The sequence below is a fragment of the Eptatretus burgeri genome, chromosome 11, assembly GCF_056783735.1.
Source record: "Eptatretus burgeri isolate ZD-2024b chromosome 11, Ebu_testis_v1, whole genome shotgun sequence".
NCBI classification, from domain to species: Eukaryota; Metazoa; Chordata; class Myxini; order Myxiniformes; family Myxinidae; genus Eptatretus; species Eptatretus burgeri.
Window position 1 is genome coordinate 64,183,291 of NC_140971.1, and position 18,029 is coordinate 64,201,319.

Below are 18,029 nucleotides of genomic sequence, written 5' to 3' on the forward strand. Positions count from 1 at the left end.
TCTTTTTTCCCACCTCTTGAACAAACTACAACACTTCAATCTCACTTGTCCCTCCAGGTCTCCAAAACAGTTCTTCACCAGCATCTCATATCTTCCCCATTCCAAAATCTTGATCTTTACGACCTCCGTTATTCCACCCCAAACCCACCTCCTTCAAATTCCCTGCTTTCCTTCCTGTAAGTCGCTGTAGTACCATCTTGTTTAACCTATGTAACCCCACCCCATCCCTCTCCCTTCCACAGATCTTTTGTCCCTGTTCCCCACTATTTTGTGCTTTCCTCTCTCACTCCTGCCTTGGTATATGGTTCTGTGTATTCGCTCTTACACAAGCCTTGACATGGTGTCCAAATTTTTGTTTTAAAGACCCTTTTCATCTGTTAGACCTCTTTAAACACACAACATAAACATCAAAAGTGTCTTCTTCGTGCAGGCATTATGTGCCATGATCTCAAACAAATTGCAACAAAAGCTCTCTTACTTGCATCATACCTAGGAAGATGTCCTCTCTGACAGATAAAATGTCTAAAGAAATCCTGTGAGGGGAAAGTCCTGAATTCAGTATTTATTTATTTTTTGGATTGTGTGAAAGCACATGAAGGCACCTGATTAATCTCGATTCACTGTGCTCTTATTGCACTAATATAACTGTACTTCTGACAGTCCCAGTTAGCCAATTTGTACCCTTTGCAACTCCCTGAACTATGCATGGACATTTATTAGTTCAATTTTATGTTTGATTTTTAGTTTAATGCAACCAATGTAGTCATCCAAATTCAGACTGGCAAGGTCATTGCTCACACAGTTCGAGCACACTTCATTGTTAACGCAGCATTCAATGCTCTGCTGCTGTCCAACACATTTGGTGTCTCTCTACCACATCAATCTGACACCTCAGAAGACAAAGAGTCTGAAGATCTGCATTCCGATGAAGCAGCCGAAACCCCATCAAGTGACAACACTACTGCAGATACGAGCTGCAGAACAGACCTGGTACGAAGTTGCTGTCCTCTATGAGAAACTGATGGATTTTTCAATGTATGAGGCTTCCAGCACGTCTCACGTTCAACCACAGAGCCTCTGTGTGTACTATCAGGTACAAGAGTGGAAGGAGTCTGGGATTGGACTCCTTCCAAAACAGTGGGGATGGTGGGACAGTGATGAGGGGCTTGTCCCTCTCCAGACAGACCTGCTCCTTAATCAGTTGCAACTGCCAGGCCTACTGCAGCAGCTTGAGGTGCACATGCAAGAAGCACGACGTTAAGTGTGCAGCTTGTGGAAACTGCAGAGTATCAGGTTGTGCAAACACAATACAGCTGGCATTTGGTCAAGATGATGATATTGTTGCCTTCCGAATGCATCTTGTACATTGACACAGGTACCCAGGGTGGGGAGATGCTGGCAATATGACAACTATTCATCTTCTATGCAGATCTCTGCTTCTCATGCATAATACAACATTGACATGTTCATGGTCAAGTTCTCCGCATACTTTGTTGCACTCTGAAAGCTCTCGGTATTGTGAAGGTTATCAGTATTATGCTTGCAATGTGATGATATGTTTTACCATAACGAGTCCTGCCAGATGATGTTGGTCAATATTTGTGTTCTCATTTTTTAATTAGTTTGTGCAATGACGATCTGCAATAATTTCAAGTATTCTTCAATGTTTTATTTCATTATTTATAACATAATTATGCAAGCATCATTCCTAACGTTGACTTTTGTTATGATGTGTCAATAATAGTATGTACTCAGTATACATCTTGGTATTGCTTTTTATTTCATTATTTTTGTGTTAATTTTTTTAACAAGAGGTATCCCAGCCCTTGATCCCTGCATCTGCTCGCCAAACCATTCCTATTGGCTGGGACTGCCTCTTAGTCCTTCAAACCCTAACTGCTTGCCAACGGTTTCAATAGAAATCAGTATCTGACAGTCCACTGAAACCTTCAGATAGGCTTTAACATGTTTTTAAAAAGGCTGAAATGTGTAAAAATGACATTTTTGGGGAGGGCCATGTTCCCATGATTTTAACAGGTTTACCCTTCTAGGATCCCTTAAGACGTTTTATATGTGATAGAGGACATATTCAGGAGTATAAAACACCAGATATACATTTTTTTTGCAATTTCTTCAAGGTTCAGCAAATATTTTTCAACAAATCCCTGTACTATCTTGCAATGCAGCACGACAGACAATATTTTTTTCGGCAAGTGATGCGCAAACTCTACACACCAGGAGGGTGGGTACTCTTGTTAGTATTATTGAAATGTGTGTTTCATACTTTTATTGTTACTTCTACTTTATCCGAATTATTCAAGATCTAAAACATGCAAAACCCCTCACCAAAATACAGTGGAAGCTTGGCAGGGGCTCCTCCTTCTGACACTCCATTTATTTACTTTTCTTTCCCTATTCGTACTCTATAGCCACTGATAACACAATACGTTTGTTTGGGGAAGTTGTCACAAGAGGATCGAGTAAAACCGAAAACGACTGCCCTGAGAGCATTGTTTGCATGGAGTCCGCCATGTTGTTAAGCGGTGCCGAGCACTCCGTTGCTTATGAGTGCTTGCATGAGCGCTTTGAATCATGCAAGCCGCTTGGCAAGAGGTAATCAAGCTGCTTGCTAACGGAGCACATTGATCTGTCCAAATTGGATCGAGGCTACAAACGTTTCCCGGCTTGTCAATGCCGCAAAGCTCTGTGAAGTGCACGGACGTCAATTATTTTCACTCCGAGCAAATGTACCGATGTTGCTGAAGACCCTGTCACACCTTGACGTTTTAGCCAGCGAATGCCGACGTATGAAAAATTTGGCGAATATGCTGGCACACGTCGAATACGTTATGGGTAAGTTTTGTATACGTTAAGAGCACGCTGCAGCACGCTGGCATATGTCGTAGTCCGCCGAGCTCGTCGACAAATTTTAAGCATGCTCAAAAATTTTCGACGTATGCCAGCATATGACTCACACGTTCCACATACGCTGGACATAAGTTGTAGGCACGTTATGCGATCGTCGACACACGTTACTTGTACGTTACTCATAAGTCGAAACACGTCGAGGTAATGTTTAGTGTACCGAAACTTATTTCTAACCTATGAGTAATGTGCTTTGAACCTATGTGTAACGTATCTCCAACAAATATTGAAGTATGTAGACATATTTGACGTCTTCCGGACGACCACAGACCTTAATGAACGTGTTTCTAACTTGCAGCTACCGTATAATGGCGTATTGGCAGCGTTTCGGGGAATTAGTATATAAAAATGGGGTTCACAAGAGGAACCCGTCAGTGTTCCAGACTCCATGTTTTTTTTGTTTTTTTTCTGGCATGACGGTGATGTTGACACTTCGATTTCTAGTGCGGTTATGATTTAAATCGTTTAGCGGCAGCCTATTAATAAGCTACGCCACGTGATCATCGGCGATACACTGCCGCGCTATGCATAAGTTAGACTATCGTTGGGCATAGGTTGTGAACACCGACAACACGCTAAGCATTTGTTGGTATAAGTTATCGAAACGTTCTGTGTACGTTATTAATACGTTATACATATGTCCAACTCGTTATGAATACGCTCAAAACTGAAAAAAACATCAATAGTTCAGCGTATGCCAGCGTTTTACATACATTTTGATACGTTGCCCTACGCTGGCTAAAACGTCAACTGTGTCACAGGGCCCTGAGCAAAGCTGGGTCCCTCCCACCTCCCACCCTTTCCCCTGCCTCCTCCGACCCCACCCTTCTCCTGTCTCTTTCCACTCCACCCCACCCTTCCTCCTCTCAGCACTCCCCCTCCTTCCAGACTCCCACCTTCACCCTTTCCCTCCCTCCTCCCACCACTCCCAACTTACATTCTACCCAATCCCCTCCCTCCTCTATCTCTAGAGCACCAGATCTCGAAATCACCAGATTTCTCGATCACCAGATCACTAGATCATCGGATTTATAAACCACCAGATCTCAAAATCACCAGATTTCCCGATCAGATCACGAGACCATCAGATTTATAAACCACCAGATCACAAAATCACCAGATTTCCCGATCACCAGATCACTAGATCATCAGATTTATAAACCACCAGATCTCTAAATCACCACATTTCTCAATCACCAGATCACCAGATCACGAGATCATCAGATTTATAAACCACCAGATCTCTAACTCACCAGATTTCTCAATCACCAGATCACCAGATCACTAGATCATCAGATTTATAAACCACCAGATCTCGAAATCACCAGATTTCCCGATCAGATCACGAGACCATCAGATTTATAAACCACCAGATCACAAAATCACCAGATTTCCCGATCACTAGATCATCAGATTTATAAACCACCAGATCTCTAACTCACCAGATTTCTCAATCACCAGTCACTGGATTTCTAAATCACCAGATCTTTATTATCAGAAATAGTGTTTCTCTTGAATGGGTTTAATCCGAACAGGGATGTGTTTGAATTCAACCTCTGAGCGTCGGTGCAGTTTCCTGAGCGAAGATTATATTGGGTGGTTTGCCATCGCTATTGCTCTTCCGGACAAGATTTAGGGCAGGAATTTATTCATCTTCCCGGCGATAGCTCGCCTCCAATTCGTGAAGAACACTGTGTGATCTTTAACGTCCACCAACTAAGACCAAAACAACCCGTCTAACGTCCATCCGAAGGAAGACACACACATTGTTGAATCACCCCTGCCTGTGAAACACCGGATTGACAGTTTACAGCTGGGTCGGGATTTGAACCTCGACCAGACAGTTTTGGAGGCCTCGAGGCCATCCTGGCAGCCCCGAATTCTCCGCAAGGTGCACAAAGCTCAGGTTTATGTCGTGTGAGTACACTCCCATCGAGTTTAATTGGATTATTTGTCCGTTTGTGTTTGTACGGTTCAAGCGAAGCTGCCATTTGGATGATGAGATAAGGTGTAGTATGCAAGAGGCAATTAAACAAATTGAACGCAATTATTTTAGAACTCTTTAAGGCGCGTTATTTATCATCGTAGATGTCGAATCATTTCGACCAACACTTAAGAACGCGCTCGTTTTTATGACACGCTTGCGGCCTGGCCCGTGGCCCGGCGCACCGTAGCGCCACCAGCAGGCGAGCCGAACCCACAGCGTTGGTCGAGCGGGTCAGTCGAGCGCGGCGGCTGATTAAAGCATCGCGGAAAAACCGACCGAGCCATGTGCGATATACCGCTTCGCAGTAACACGTACATCCCAAGTTAATGAACACTTTGCTCCACGGCGCGTATAGAGAGACCTCGTCGCGCATTTTCTCGCACACATTATGTTGTTCTGGGGCATTTGTGCGCAATGGCGCAGCGGTCCCATATCCGCCAAATCTTCCATCCCTGCGAATCCGGAACCTACTGATGTTCTGGCACGTTCTGGCACGCACTGAGCGAGTTGTGTCGACAAATAAATAAATAAAAACAAACATGCAAGACGCATTTACGCACAACGTTACACAAAAGCGCAATTCCCGATTCGCTCGGCCGCTCTTGTTTAGCCGCGCGCTGGACTCGTGCACTCTGCGTGTAGCTTAGCGCGGGTGATTGTAGTAGGCGTGAAGTGGGAAGAGCTTTCGTGGGAAAAGGACAGGCGAAGAAAATGCGAGGGAGGAACGACGTAAGACCGGAAAGAAAGCGACCGCTGGATTGTAGAACAGAACGAGGCTCCGGGTTTCGCATTCAGCCTTTCCCCGCCTCCTCTTTCCTCCCGTTTCTCTCCACCTTCCACCAGAGCGCAGTTCTTCTTTCCCCCGCCCCCTCCCCATCGAGCCTTCTTGCACCCTCCCTACTGGTCGCCGCGCGCGCGACGATCCGACGATCCCCCAGCACAGCGCAGGGCAGCGCGCGTTGCGGACGCGCCGCGTATTTCGACTTCAACTTTATCGCTTTATTCGCTCCAAGCGGGACGGCTTGAGAAGGGGGTGGGGTCGAATTTTATGCTGGGAAAAAGAAAACAACCGAGAAAAACATACAGAGAAGGCAAAAAACCGTTTAATCGCGTGCGGCGCTGAGTGGGATTATTTGGATTGTTCACCCTGGACGCGCAGATCGTGGTCGGATGCGCATGATGTGAGATTCGCCTTCTGCATCCCCTGGATTCGCGCTCCATGCCCGGCGCGTTGCGCGTCTCTCTCTCTCTCTCTCTCTCTCTCTCTCTCTCTCTCTCTCTCTCTCTCTCTCTCTCTCTCTCGCCTCGGTCGCGCGCAGTGTGTGCGAGAGAAGGGGGTTCGGAGGAGCGAACCGTCTCTGACGGTTCTTTCACCAGGGAGACGGCACTTTGGACAATCGGGCTCTGTTGGTAAGCAAAGCGCATTCGCTCTCCTTCGCTCTTCGCTCGACACTGCATGGTTTTCGCGGGTTTTTTTTTTCTCTTACATTCTCTTTTTCATGCATTTCCTCTTCCGAAGCTGTTCGTGGTTTCTCACGAACCGTCGGTTGCTCCAGCCTTATGACTCTTCTTTCATTCTTCGTCGTTTCCACGAGGTGCGTTCCTCTCCGAAGCTCTACGATCGCCGTCGGTGCGTAGGGGAAAAGTGCAGCACGTCCCCGTACGTCGGCGCACGGAGCGAGCAGCGCGCACACAGTACGCATGCGAAATGCGAATCGTGTGGCCGCTCGACGATGTGCGCGCGTCCGTCGGCGCGCGTCCCTCTGGCGGACACGAGCCCGGGAGGCAATGATCGCCGACAACTTCACGCTCCGTGATTTCAGATTCCTCGGCATTTGGGATCGCGTACGCCATTAAGAATGCGAAGCATGTCGTTAAAAAAGCATTGCGGTGCGAGCGGGGATCGCGCACGCCGAGACGCGCACGTATCGAGTCGAGGAACCGACAAACATCGACAAATGAAACTCGCGGATGTCATAACTTTTGGCCTTTGCCATCTGCATTCGCATCGATCGATGTCGATCTTCGGCGATAGGCTCTTGGTGGGGAATCCATTAATGCGGAACCCCTTGTTTTTACGCATTTATTCAGTGCCCGGCGCAAACGTTTAAACATTGAATGTTTATGTTTAGCTATGACGTAACAATTGATGTCCACGGAGCTGTACATGGCCGTTAGTTTCACCGCAGACCATATACGGCATTTTTGAATCGATTAATTTAATCTCGAGCGAGGGTAATCTTCCATGAAAACGTTCTTATGTAAGAATGATTCGTCGGATCGTGACACCTCATAAACGCGGATTTGTCGATCATTTACTTACGACGTGAGTAATAGACATGATGATTGCGGGATATATGCAAATGCAACCCCCTTGACAGTGACGACCTTACGTCGTCGTTTGTGTAGAGGGAGAGAATCATACGAATGTCTGTTTCGAAAAGTACGTGTGATGCGTACCACGACATGACGAGGCACAAGCCCTCGTCACGTTGCAACATGGAACATGTAATGATAAGAATGTTTGCTGTTCTTCAAAACTTTGAAAGCACTTTGAAGTACAAGTTCTGGGAACGATGTGCAAGCAACATGTAATCGGATTTTTCCTTATTCCTGTATTGTACGCAAGTTCCCCTTCGTTATAGTGCTGTCCTTGCTTATATTATCAGGTAGCGATACATGCTTGTTCAATGGAGGGGTATTGGGGGATGTCGTTTGTACTTATTGTTTTTGTGTATGGTTTGTAGGTGTGGGGGTGGTGGTAGCCGAATACGAGCTTGTTCGCCCTCACATTATTCAAAGTATGCCCTTTCCCACTAAATCGTCTTCCGACATACATCTGAAGAAACTTTGTATATTCTTCATTATGTATTGTATTGAAAAGTTGAGTAAACGAAACACATAAGTTAAACATTCCTCTTCCTTTGCATCAAAGTCCATTTCGTTGCTAAAAATGACATCAGGTATCTGATGAAAAGGTACAGGTGAATCAGTTTATTTTGGGAAAAGAAATAGGAAGAAATGCTGGCTCGATGGAGGGGAGGCAAGGGAAGGGAGGGATAGGGAGGGGGGAGAGGATGGGGAGGGGATGAGATGAAGAAGGAGGGGGAGGAGGGGAAGGAGGGGGAGGAGGGGAAGGAGGGGGAGGAGCGGGTCTTTTCTGACATTCAAATCCCAACTTGATCTGCCTCTGTGTATAGGACTTCCACTCTGATCATACAATTATACCCCAATCATAATGGTTCTGCAATCTGTATTATTTTTTTCCAATCATAATGAGGTTATGGATTTTAAGGATGAAATCCAATAATAAATATCGATGAATAATACTGCCTGCAATGACTGAGATTGAATGTCGATAGGTACATAGGCTATCCATCTACATCCTACAGCTTGATATGGCAACTACATTGGACCCAAACTGGATGGGACATGAACTTGGAATCCTTGTCACACACAAAGTCGTCACTCATTCTATTTCTCCTAATCGAGAATGAATATCGCTCGTTTAAATATCACAAGGGCAGTTAAATCATAATACCAGTCGACGCTATAACGTGACATCCTGTTCTCAGTTTTGATGACTTATTGGAAAGGTGCAAAGAGAAGTAAAACCTCCATCAATTTTGAATAGAAGACGCATCATCGAAAGGAAAAATATTTAATTCAGTAAAAGAGAAGCTGCAGATTATTTTTAACCCAACAATGAAAAGTACCTGACATGGATAGTTTGGGGTAAATCCTTCTCAAAAAGGCACGTTTCTTGATTCCTTTGGCTGTGAGTATATATGTATATATATATATATATATATATATATATATATATATATATATATATATATATATATATATATATATATATATATATATATATATATATATATATATGACATTGACAGGGTTTACAAATGTGGACTGCTCAGCCATTGCCTCACATTTTCCATAGGTTTTCCTGGTAAAGTGCATTCTTAATACATCTTTGCTCAGTTTCGCTCCTTTGCCAGTAGGCGAGGTCATTTTCTTTAGCTCGAGAGCGTTTTTCCTAGTGGAGGGGTGGGGAAGAGGCTGAGTGGTGGAATGGGATTCAAGATGCTTTGGAGATTCCACACGAGCATCGACAACGCATCTTCAGATGCAGATTTCACAGATTGCACCGGATTTCACAAATTGCAAAATTCCGATATTGAATGTGATTGCTGTTATCAAGCAGTGCCTCCATTGTGGTTACATGCTGCAAGGCTTACTACAGGCTGTGATGGTAGCCACAAATGGCAGGTGGTTGTTGGCCACTTATGGTGAATGTTTGATGACAACACATGACTGATATAGGTTGCAATTAATATGCATGAGCCGATTGAAAAGGATGCTTATTAAAGCACATGTATGCCTTTCTTTTTTGCCAGGTTGCAATGACCAATAATGAGCTGCTCTCGGCGCCTGCCTCTGTGGGCGATCGTTTATGGCTCCATAAGCATCCCTTTCCTACTGGAGCCAGTGGCAGTGCAGAGTCTTTCCCCGGCTGGTACTGGGTATCCACCGTGTTCCGTCTCCACCGACGACACCCTTATGTACGGCTCCCTCTTCTCACACAACATGCTGCCAGGGAATGCTTCACACTGCCAGTGGAACATCAAAAACCCAGATTCAGACTCTCTTTCCATGTTCATCGTGCTGAGCGTAGACTTGGCGGACTCCTGCCAACACTACAAGCTCTTGCTTCTGGAGGATCTAAATGGACATTCATTGAGTAGTAACGGCTCAGGCTTTGGGAATTCTCCTCTGTGCATCCGGCCAGACAATCCTCTACTACTCCGCTCAAATGCACCCATTCTTCGCCTCCAGATAGATGCGCTTGAGTCGGAGACTCTGCCAAAGCCGGATATATCCGCGCATTTCTTACTCACCCACAAAGATCCTGTGGGCACTGGGGAAAAGGGCTGTCAGATACTCTGCCGATGGCTCCAAGTTGCTTCTAGCTCCTGGCCCATTGAGACGCTTGGTTCGGAATTGATGCCATGCAGCTGCACAATAGAACCTGCCAGCCATGGCCTGCATGCTCCCCTGCGTGCCCTTTCTTATGCCTCCGAATCACGTGGGATTTGTCGAGGAGCCCATTGCTACAACACCGCAACCTATGTCGACGAGGAAGAAGGTAAAGTTATAGTCTTGCAGATCAAGACATTTGGTCCAATCGACCATCCAAAAGCACACTGATGTAAACCTTTGCAAATTAATTTGACCATTAATGGTCTGAAACTTTCTCATATTTGTGATCACAATAATGTACATTAAAAATAAAACCTCCCATCATCACGAGTATTGTTATGAAGCAAGTCAGTTGTTAACTTTACAAGCGAATGTGGCATTCATCCAAAAGGGCCACAGTTGAGCCAGGCTGTCATCATGCAAGGAATAAGTTTAAATATATCAAAATTACCTTTTCTTACATTTTATGCAGAAATGCTTTTTTATGTAAATAATTACTACATATTACAAAAAAGCCTTATATATCAAAACACTTTGCAAATGTAAAAGTGTGGCGACAGCAGCAAAAGGATTAGTATGCAGTATATTATTTTTCAAAATAAAAGCATTTACAAACAAGGACATCAAACATGCAGACAGTCTGTGTGTTTGATGTCTTTGCTTCAAAATGCCTCGAGTGTGATGAAACCTTTATTGTACGATAATAATACAGATGTCTCTGTGACACGAACTGCATCATCATGGTAATTTAAATTTACAGACACAGTGTAGAATTGGCCACCCTTCCTCTTTCATAACCTCTGCTTTACCACTACAGAGCTCAATGAATAGTGGATCTTCCAAATCAAGTCATCATCATCATCATCATCATCATCATCATCATCATCCTGTGGTCAGTCCACCGCAGGATGAAGGCCTCCCTAAACTCGTATTGAGGGTATTGGCAAACTCGCCATGCTTGCTCAGTGAGAGTTTGCGAGAGAGTTTGGGCTGCAATTTGTAATTTGTTCAAGGTGCCGGTGATAACTCACTTCCTCTCTGGACCTATAACACATTGGGATATTTCACATCCACCAGATATCAGACCATATACCCAGTTTAACATCCATCTGATGGATGGCACAAACGTTGATGAATCGCACTGCCTGAAAAACACCATTATGACAGTTTATAGCTTTATCGGGATTCAAACCCAGGCTAGAAAGCTCAGAGGCGAGAGTGCACACCTCCAGGCTATCCTTCCAACCTAAAGCAATATTTGCTTGGGCCGAGACCAAATATGACAAAAATTTACAGCAGGACACTTTTCAACCCTACCATACATACACTACCTCGTTGTAATATTACGGACTCAGAGTTAGCCTGCAATCGAATAATTTCACAGTAGACACTTCCCACACCTTACAGCAGCCAAGGATATGTGAAACAATCCATTGTAACCGAGATAATTACAATATCCAATTTTCTTTCCATCATTTCACAGATTGCAAGTGCAACCTGAACACTTTTCAAAAACTCTATACCACCCATGCAAAACCACAGTGTAAAGTGCTAAGTGCTTGCTTGTTTGATTTAAAAGAAAATCCCATCTGTCAGTCTACTAATGTGTCTCAAACTGTAATAAAGTGAGAGCAAAATGCAAATCAGCTCCGAAGCCCTTTTGTGTAGTCACGAGAGAACGCTCACTCCGTCATGCCACATCTATGTAAGAGCTTTCCGAGTGCCTTTACAATGACCACTAAATGATCTTAAAGCAGAAACCTATGGCTGGAACTCCAAAGGGAAACCTGCCACAAATTGCTGTCAATTGTCGGCACCATGTTTACGGCACTCCGTGACAAAACGAGCCTGGCCTGATTCCACACCGTCGTGTCTCGACGTACTTTCTCAGGATTTCCAGGGTGCACCCCGTGATGTCACAAAATGAAATACATGCTTGAAAGCTCTTCGTGTGTCTCATCGGCCTCGCTTCGGTGTGCTCTTGTAAAGGCAATGCAGGGTCGTTAGTGAGGAATTGAACGAATTTGAATCGAATCATCAAACTGATGCTGATATTTGGTAATATCCCTTTTCTCACTCAGTTGATGAACTTGTCAACAACGATAATCAGATTTCCTTAAATTGGTCGTACCGCTTGACTTAAAAGAAAGTGAAATTAAGCTCTTTATGTGAACTACTCATCAACAATAAAGCAATCTACTCTTGTTTGAAATAATGTCAATTAGATGACTAATGCAGTCTGATGTGTTTGTTTTACAATGCATGTAACACTAATGCAAGGTGTACAGTTGTTGCATGAAGTCAATATCGGAAAAGCTAGCATTGAATAATGAGCCAAATTTGCACATTTGAATTTGCACAAATTGCTCACTTGGAAAGTTTTTTGTGTTAATTACCATGGATCGATGGCTCTCCCAGGATGACCACCTGCCCACTGGATCCCATGACCCCTCATCAAGGGATCTATCAAATGTGCAATGCCATAGCTTCATGGCCTCATACCTTCACTCTGTCCAACTCATCACTAAGGGTGGACATCATCATCATCATTATCATCAGCCTTTTTCTCGATGTTTTCAGGACGAAGGCCTCCCTCAACCCACATGCAGGGTATCGGCATGCTTGCCAAGTATGTCTTGGACAGAATAGGGACAATCAAGAAGGTGACAAGGGCTGCTGGGATTCAAAATAGCTGCTCCTAAAATTCCTGCAATGGTTTTTTTTTTGGTTTGTTTGTTTTATCGCCAGTGCCAACTACTTGACCTTAGATTGCCCAGAGCAAATGCAATTCTTCCACTCTCCTCCCTCCCAGTCTAACTCCACAAGACCACTGGGCCATGGAAGACTAAGCATCTGCTTGTGCATTTGGCTAACTTCAAATGGTTGGGGCAGGCCTCGGTAGGATAACTCAAGCTTGCACAAGGGAGATTTAAAGGAAGGCCGAGTTTAATATCTTTTCAGCTTCATTGATTTCCTGCACTTTCAGGCGGCTTTGTATCTTTGAGTATCTGTTTTTTGACGAGATTCCAGGGATATCTTCATGCTTTCCTGCAACCGAAGACTGTTACTCTCGCAGCTCAAAGTGCGCAGGCCTTGCAGAGATAACTGAATGTGAGTTCTGCCCTTGAACATAGTTTTATTTCTGTGCATACTCCTTTCATAGCAAGTGGCTCGTCAGCCTGGGAGGTTATGATTCTTGATTGGGGTCCAAGGACGAGGATAATTGAGAGAGCACAACCGAAAGTGAGAGCAAAGAATTGCAGGGTAATCTGAGAGGCTTGAATTGCACTATGACAGCAGAACGACCATTTCATCCAGCTGAGCTAACTCTGATGCTGCGGCTGATATCTTTTGAAACACACATCTATACATTGGGTTGCAGTGCACAGAGAACCATATTGGATGCAATCACTAATTAATGAGCAGTGATTACGAAAACACAGATGGTAACTAAATCAAAAACTGCAACTGTTTAAAAAAAAAAGAAAAATGTATTCTGGACAAACAAAGATTGTGTAGTGTGTGTGTGTGTGTGTGTGTGTGCATGCGTGCAAGCCTCTTTTGGAGTGCTATTTCTGCACTCAGGTGGGTTTCAGGAGGTGGAACGGAGACCTACAAGGTCTCAACGTATCCAACTCCATCACATTCCGTGTGTGTTTGTGTGTGCTCACGTGTTTTTGATTCTTTAAATTGCAGCATGGTGTTTTTTCATGAGCATTCAGTTGCAGCACTTAAAAGGACAGCCTTTTAGTTCAGGGCAGCTTGCACAGCCTTTTAGTTCAGCATCGTTTTTGTTTGAATCATGCTATTCTTTATATTTCCAAATTATCTTTTACAAAAAGTAGGCAGTGCAGACAATGGGGACGTCAATTATTCCAAAATATCTTTACAACAATAGAGGTTTACATCAAAATAATCACAGTAGATTAAATATATTGCAGCATGATAATTGGTATCTAAGTTTCCAAACGTTTCAGCTCTATCTTCCAACAGAGCAAAACACTTTGAATGCTATCTGATGTAATTTCACTCCATTTTAAATGGAAACCCCAGTATAAACATCATATAATGCATGACGATGTCAACAACAAACAAAAGTGAAAATTTGAGTTAAAGAAGAACCTCAAGCCATCATGGCATTTAAAAGGAAACTTGTGGGGAAGTTTTTGAAGCATCCAGCAAGGCTTATTTTGCCTCTGGATTCACAATGGAGCCATCAGTGATGTCCTGCTTGATGTTTTACTCTTTGGCAAAACATTTACTCCAAAAATTGGGTCCCAGTTGCTCTGTAAAGAACTGACATTTCGATGTGACAAATCATGCTGATGTGATGAGGAATCGATCACGTGTCTGAATTTGCTTACAATTCCTTGGATTTCATTGTTTCAAGTTGTCGACTAATTATTTAAATTACCGTTGGCCTATCTCCTCCAGACTTATGGACCCCATGGTCTTTTTGGTCAAGTTGCTCGAGGACCTGCGGAGGGGGAATCCAGAGTCGCCGCCGGAAATGTATCTCTCTGTCGCGTGGGCTCATGGCCTGTCCCGGAGCGCAAGAAGAAGGCCGAGAATGCAACAAGCAACGATGCAAAGGTACAATGGCTGTGGATTCGGCCTTGTCCACCTACGTGCAAATGATTGAAGTGACTCAAATCTCCACATACTAACAAGGCCATATTCACGGGTGTGCTGCGTGGGAGGCTTCCAACAACGATACTTCTTTTAAACTTTGCTTGTTTTTCTCTGAATGAAGAGGTCAATTACAAAGAAGGTTCGAAATCCTGAGGAATAACATCAACAACCCTTCATAAATCATGAAAAATAGTGAAAATAACCTGAAACACATGAAAAAGGCCCATTTTGCATCATGCATGTCTCATGAAATATCAGAAATTTTATTCATACATATCCACAGATAACCTCCTTTTTACCACTTCATCATAATCTCTAAATTGTGAGGTATTGAGGTCACTGAAGTATATTTTTCCACAATTATAACATTCTTTATAACAGAGATCGAAGGCTCGTTGACACACTTCTACAAATATCACATGAAGGACAAAGACGTTGCTGTCAATTGTCGGCACCATGTATACGGCACTCTGTGACATAACGAGCCTCGCCCGATTCCACACCGCCGTCTCAACGTACTTTATCAGGATCTCAGAGTACACCTCGTGACGTCACAAATGAAATATATAATTGAAAGCTCTTTGCACATGTCATTGGCTCCAGTGTGCTCTTATAAAGGCATTGCAGGCTCGTTCATGAGGGATTCATGGAATTTGAATCGAATTATCAAGCTGATGCTGATATTGGGTAGTTTCCCTTTTCTCACTCAGTTGGCATCCATATCACTCATGCCTGTTCTGACATTGTACTCTTCCTCATACTTTTACATGAATGACATGCACACTAATCGATTAATAGACAAGTCCATACCTGGATAATTACAAATGAACAGGAAGAAAACTTGACATGTACATGTGGGAAAACTACATGCTTAACCAGGAATCAAACCCAGGTCCTCCAGTGAACCATACCAGTGCTCTGCCATCTGAGCTATCTAGGCAACCCGCAGCCTAAGCACATAATTCACCCACATAGAGAGATGCCACTCTCTTTCTGCTGCTACTTCCGGGACACTCACTGCCAACCATCGGAGCGGCAATGGCCTGTCCACGAGAGGGTCTTCCCCCACTGAGGGAACAAATCCATGTTCGCTATTGTTCACCACATGGGGTGTTGTAATACAATTATAAATGACCAAGAAGCAAACTTGACATGTATATATGGGAAAAATACTCAGATGGCAAAGCACTGGAACGGTTCTCCAGAGGACCTGTGCCCCATTCCTGGTCGAGGCGTGTATTTTTCCCACATGGCAGAGCACTGGTACGGAAAAAAATTGTATTACTACACCCCTGTGGCGAATAATAGCGGACATGGATTTGTTCCCCCACTGGGGGAAGACCCTCTTGTGGAGAAGCCGTTACTTCTCCTATGGTTGGCAGTAAGCATCCCGGAAGCGGCAGCGGAAAGAGAGTAGTATCCATATTTTTATATATATACAGTCATGCGCCACTTAACGACGGGGTTACATTTTGAGAAACGCGTCGTTAAGTGACGTTGTCATTGTGCGAACATCATTTTTTTTTTGTCGTTTTCAAACATCGTACTTACACAAAACTACACACCTAGGCTATATGGTATAGCCTATTGCTCCTCGGATACAAACCTGTACAGCATGTTACTGTACTGAATACTGTCGGCAATTGTAACACTCATCCAAGAGAGACTGAAGACACGTTAGTTTTACCTTTGTGCTGTTCATGACGGCCATCGGTGTTGTTAGCAGCAGCTTACAATCTCCTCTCGCATCGATTATAGAAAGATGAATGAATAGCGTTTGCATTTTATAAATACGTAATCAATGCATAGATGTTATCTATCTATAATTCCAGCAATCTCTGTATGTGTGTGTGTGTGTGTGTGTCTGTCTGTCTGTCTGCGACTGCCGTTTCTCGACGACCGCCTGTCCGATCGGATTGAAACTTGCCAGGAATATTGCCGGGCCCCCGCAGATGTGCCTTTTCGAGGTTTGATATCGATCGGACAAGCGGTTCCCAAGTTATGGCCATTTATCTGTCGGCCAATGACAAGACACGATGATATGACGTCACAATTAATGTTTATTTATTTATTTATTTATTTGTTTATTTTTTGCACGATCGACGGTCCGATCTGACTGAAACTTTCCAGGAATGTTGCCGGGGCCCCGCGGATGTGCTTTTCAAGGTTTGATATTAATTGGACGAGCGATTCGTAAGTTACGGCCATTTATCTGTCGATCAATGACAGGACAACACAATTCTTCTTCGTTTGATATGACGTCACAATTGACGCTGGGGACCTGAGTATGTTTCCCAAGTTATGGCCATTTATGATACGGTTGGTCCAATCTAATTGAAATAATGCCCCAACCCAGTCATCGTTTACGCACCTACGGGCCCGCCCCTACGGGCCCATACGAGTAATTTACAAATGAAGAAATGAGCTCCTGTCAATTGTGATATATATTTTCGGAACAGTGCGATTGTTTTAACAACATGAAAAGCTTCACCAAAAAGACATTTGTGTTTTAATTTCGACTGTAACAACGATTTATTCGTGGAATTCTTCAATTCAAAGGTAATTTACTTGCCAGAAGGTAAACGTGCAAACATTGGTTCAGTTTGAAAGCCGATTTCCTTGAATCCCGATTTAGCATGATCCTGCTTTTTTCGCGATGACATTTTATGGACCTCAACGATCGCATTATCACAGGGCCACAGTGTCGTTTATTATCATTATGAAGTATTATGTACTGTACAGCGTACATAATTGTATGTGCTATTTTTATACCACTGGCAGCGCTACGTCGGCTACATCACTCGGCGATAGGAATTTTTCAGCTACATTTTTTTTTAATTTTTTTTTTTTTTTTTCAGAGCTGGCAGATCCGTCGTATATGCGATCCGTTGTTACCCGGAACGTCGTTAAGCGGCGCATGATTGTATATATATATATATATATATATATATATATATATATATATATATATATATATATATATATATATATATATATATAATATTTTTTTTATACATACTCTGTGGGAGAATTATGCACTTAGCCTGTAGGTCACCCAGATAGCTGAGATGATTCAGATGGCAGAGCACTGGTGTGGTTCACATTCATGCATATAGGATTTGAACTTGGGTTCCCGACATCATGAGCTATGAGTTTTAAAGGGAATGCCATCAGGTATATTTGCATAATATGTACACTTCGCACATTTCACAAACCAGGACAACACCAGAGAGGACACGTTGAGCACATGGTGCACCTGCAAGGCCCATAAAACCATTTCCATTCTCATTCCCATTCCACAATTCAGTTCCTGATATTCATTGCTTTGCTGGATTTTTTTTTCGATTACGAAGCTCCACCACTGCTGTAATCGCTTTACCACCCACACCTCGACACCACAACACAAGTCATCCTGTTCCACACACTGTGTTGTACTGTACTGCATTTTTTTTTGTACACCTTGTCGAGGCTCGTATGAGAGCTAACACACAACTCACAG

At 43.6% G+C, this 18,029-nt stretch overlaps 1 protein-coding gene across 4 annotated transcripts in view; it reads left to right on the forward strand.

Moving 5' to 3' along the window:
- Positions 1 to 5,793: 5,793 nt before the first annotated feature.
- The window catches only part of LOC147017238 (adhesion G protein-coupled receptor B3-like), a 216,839-nt gene continuing 204,603 nt past the window's right edge, over positions 5,794 to 18,029 (forward strand). For 2 of the 4 annotated variants that reach the window (XM_085846689.1, XM_085846685.1), the window contains exons 1-3: positions 5,795 to 6,322; positions 9,316 to 10,064; positions 14,333 to 14,491. In XM_085846689.1, coding sequence (XP_085702815.1) covers positions 9,332 to 10,064; positions 14,333 to 14,491 — 892 coding nt within the window. In that variant the 5' untranslated portion in view covers positions 5,795 to 6,322; positions 9,316 to 9,331. Of the gene's footprint in view, positions 6,323 to 6,434; positions 6,508 to 9,315; positions 10,065 to 14,332; positions 14,492 to 18,029 lie in introns of those variants that run through there. The other 2 variants (XM_085846687.1, XM_085846686.1) reach the window with 2 other exon arrangements.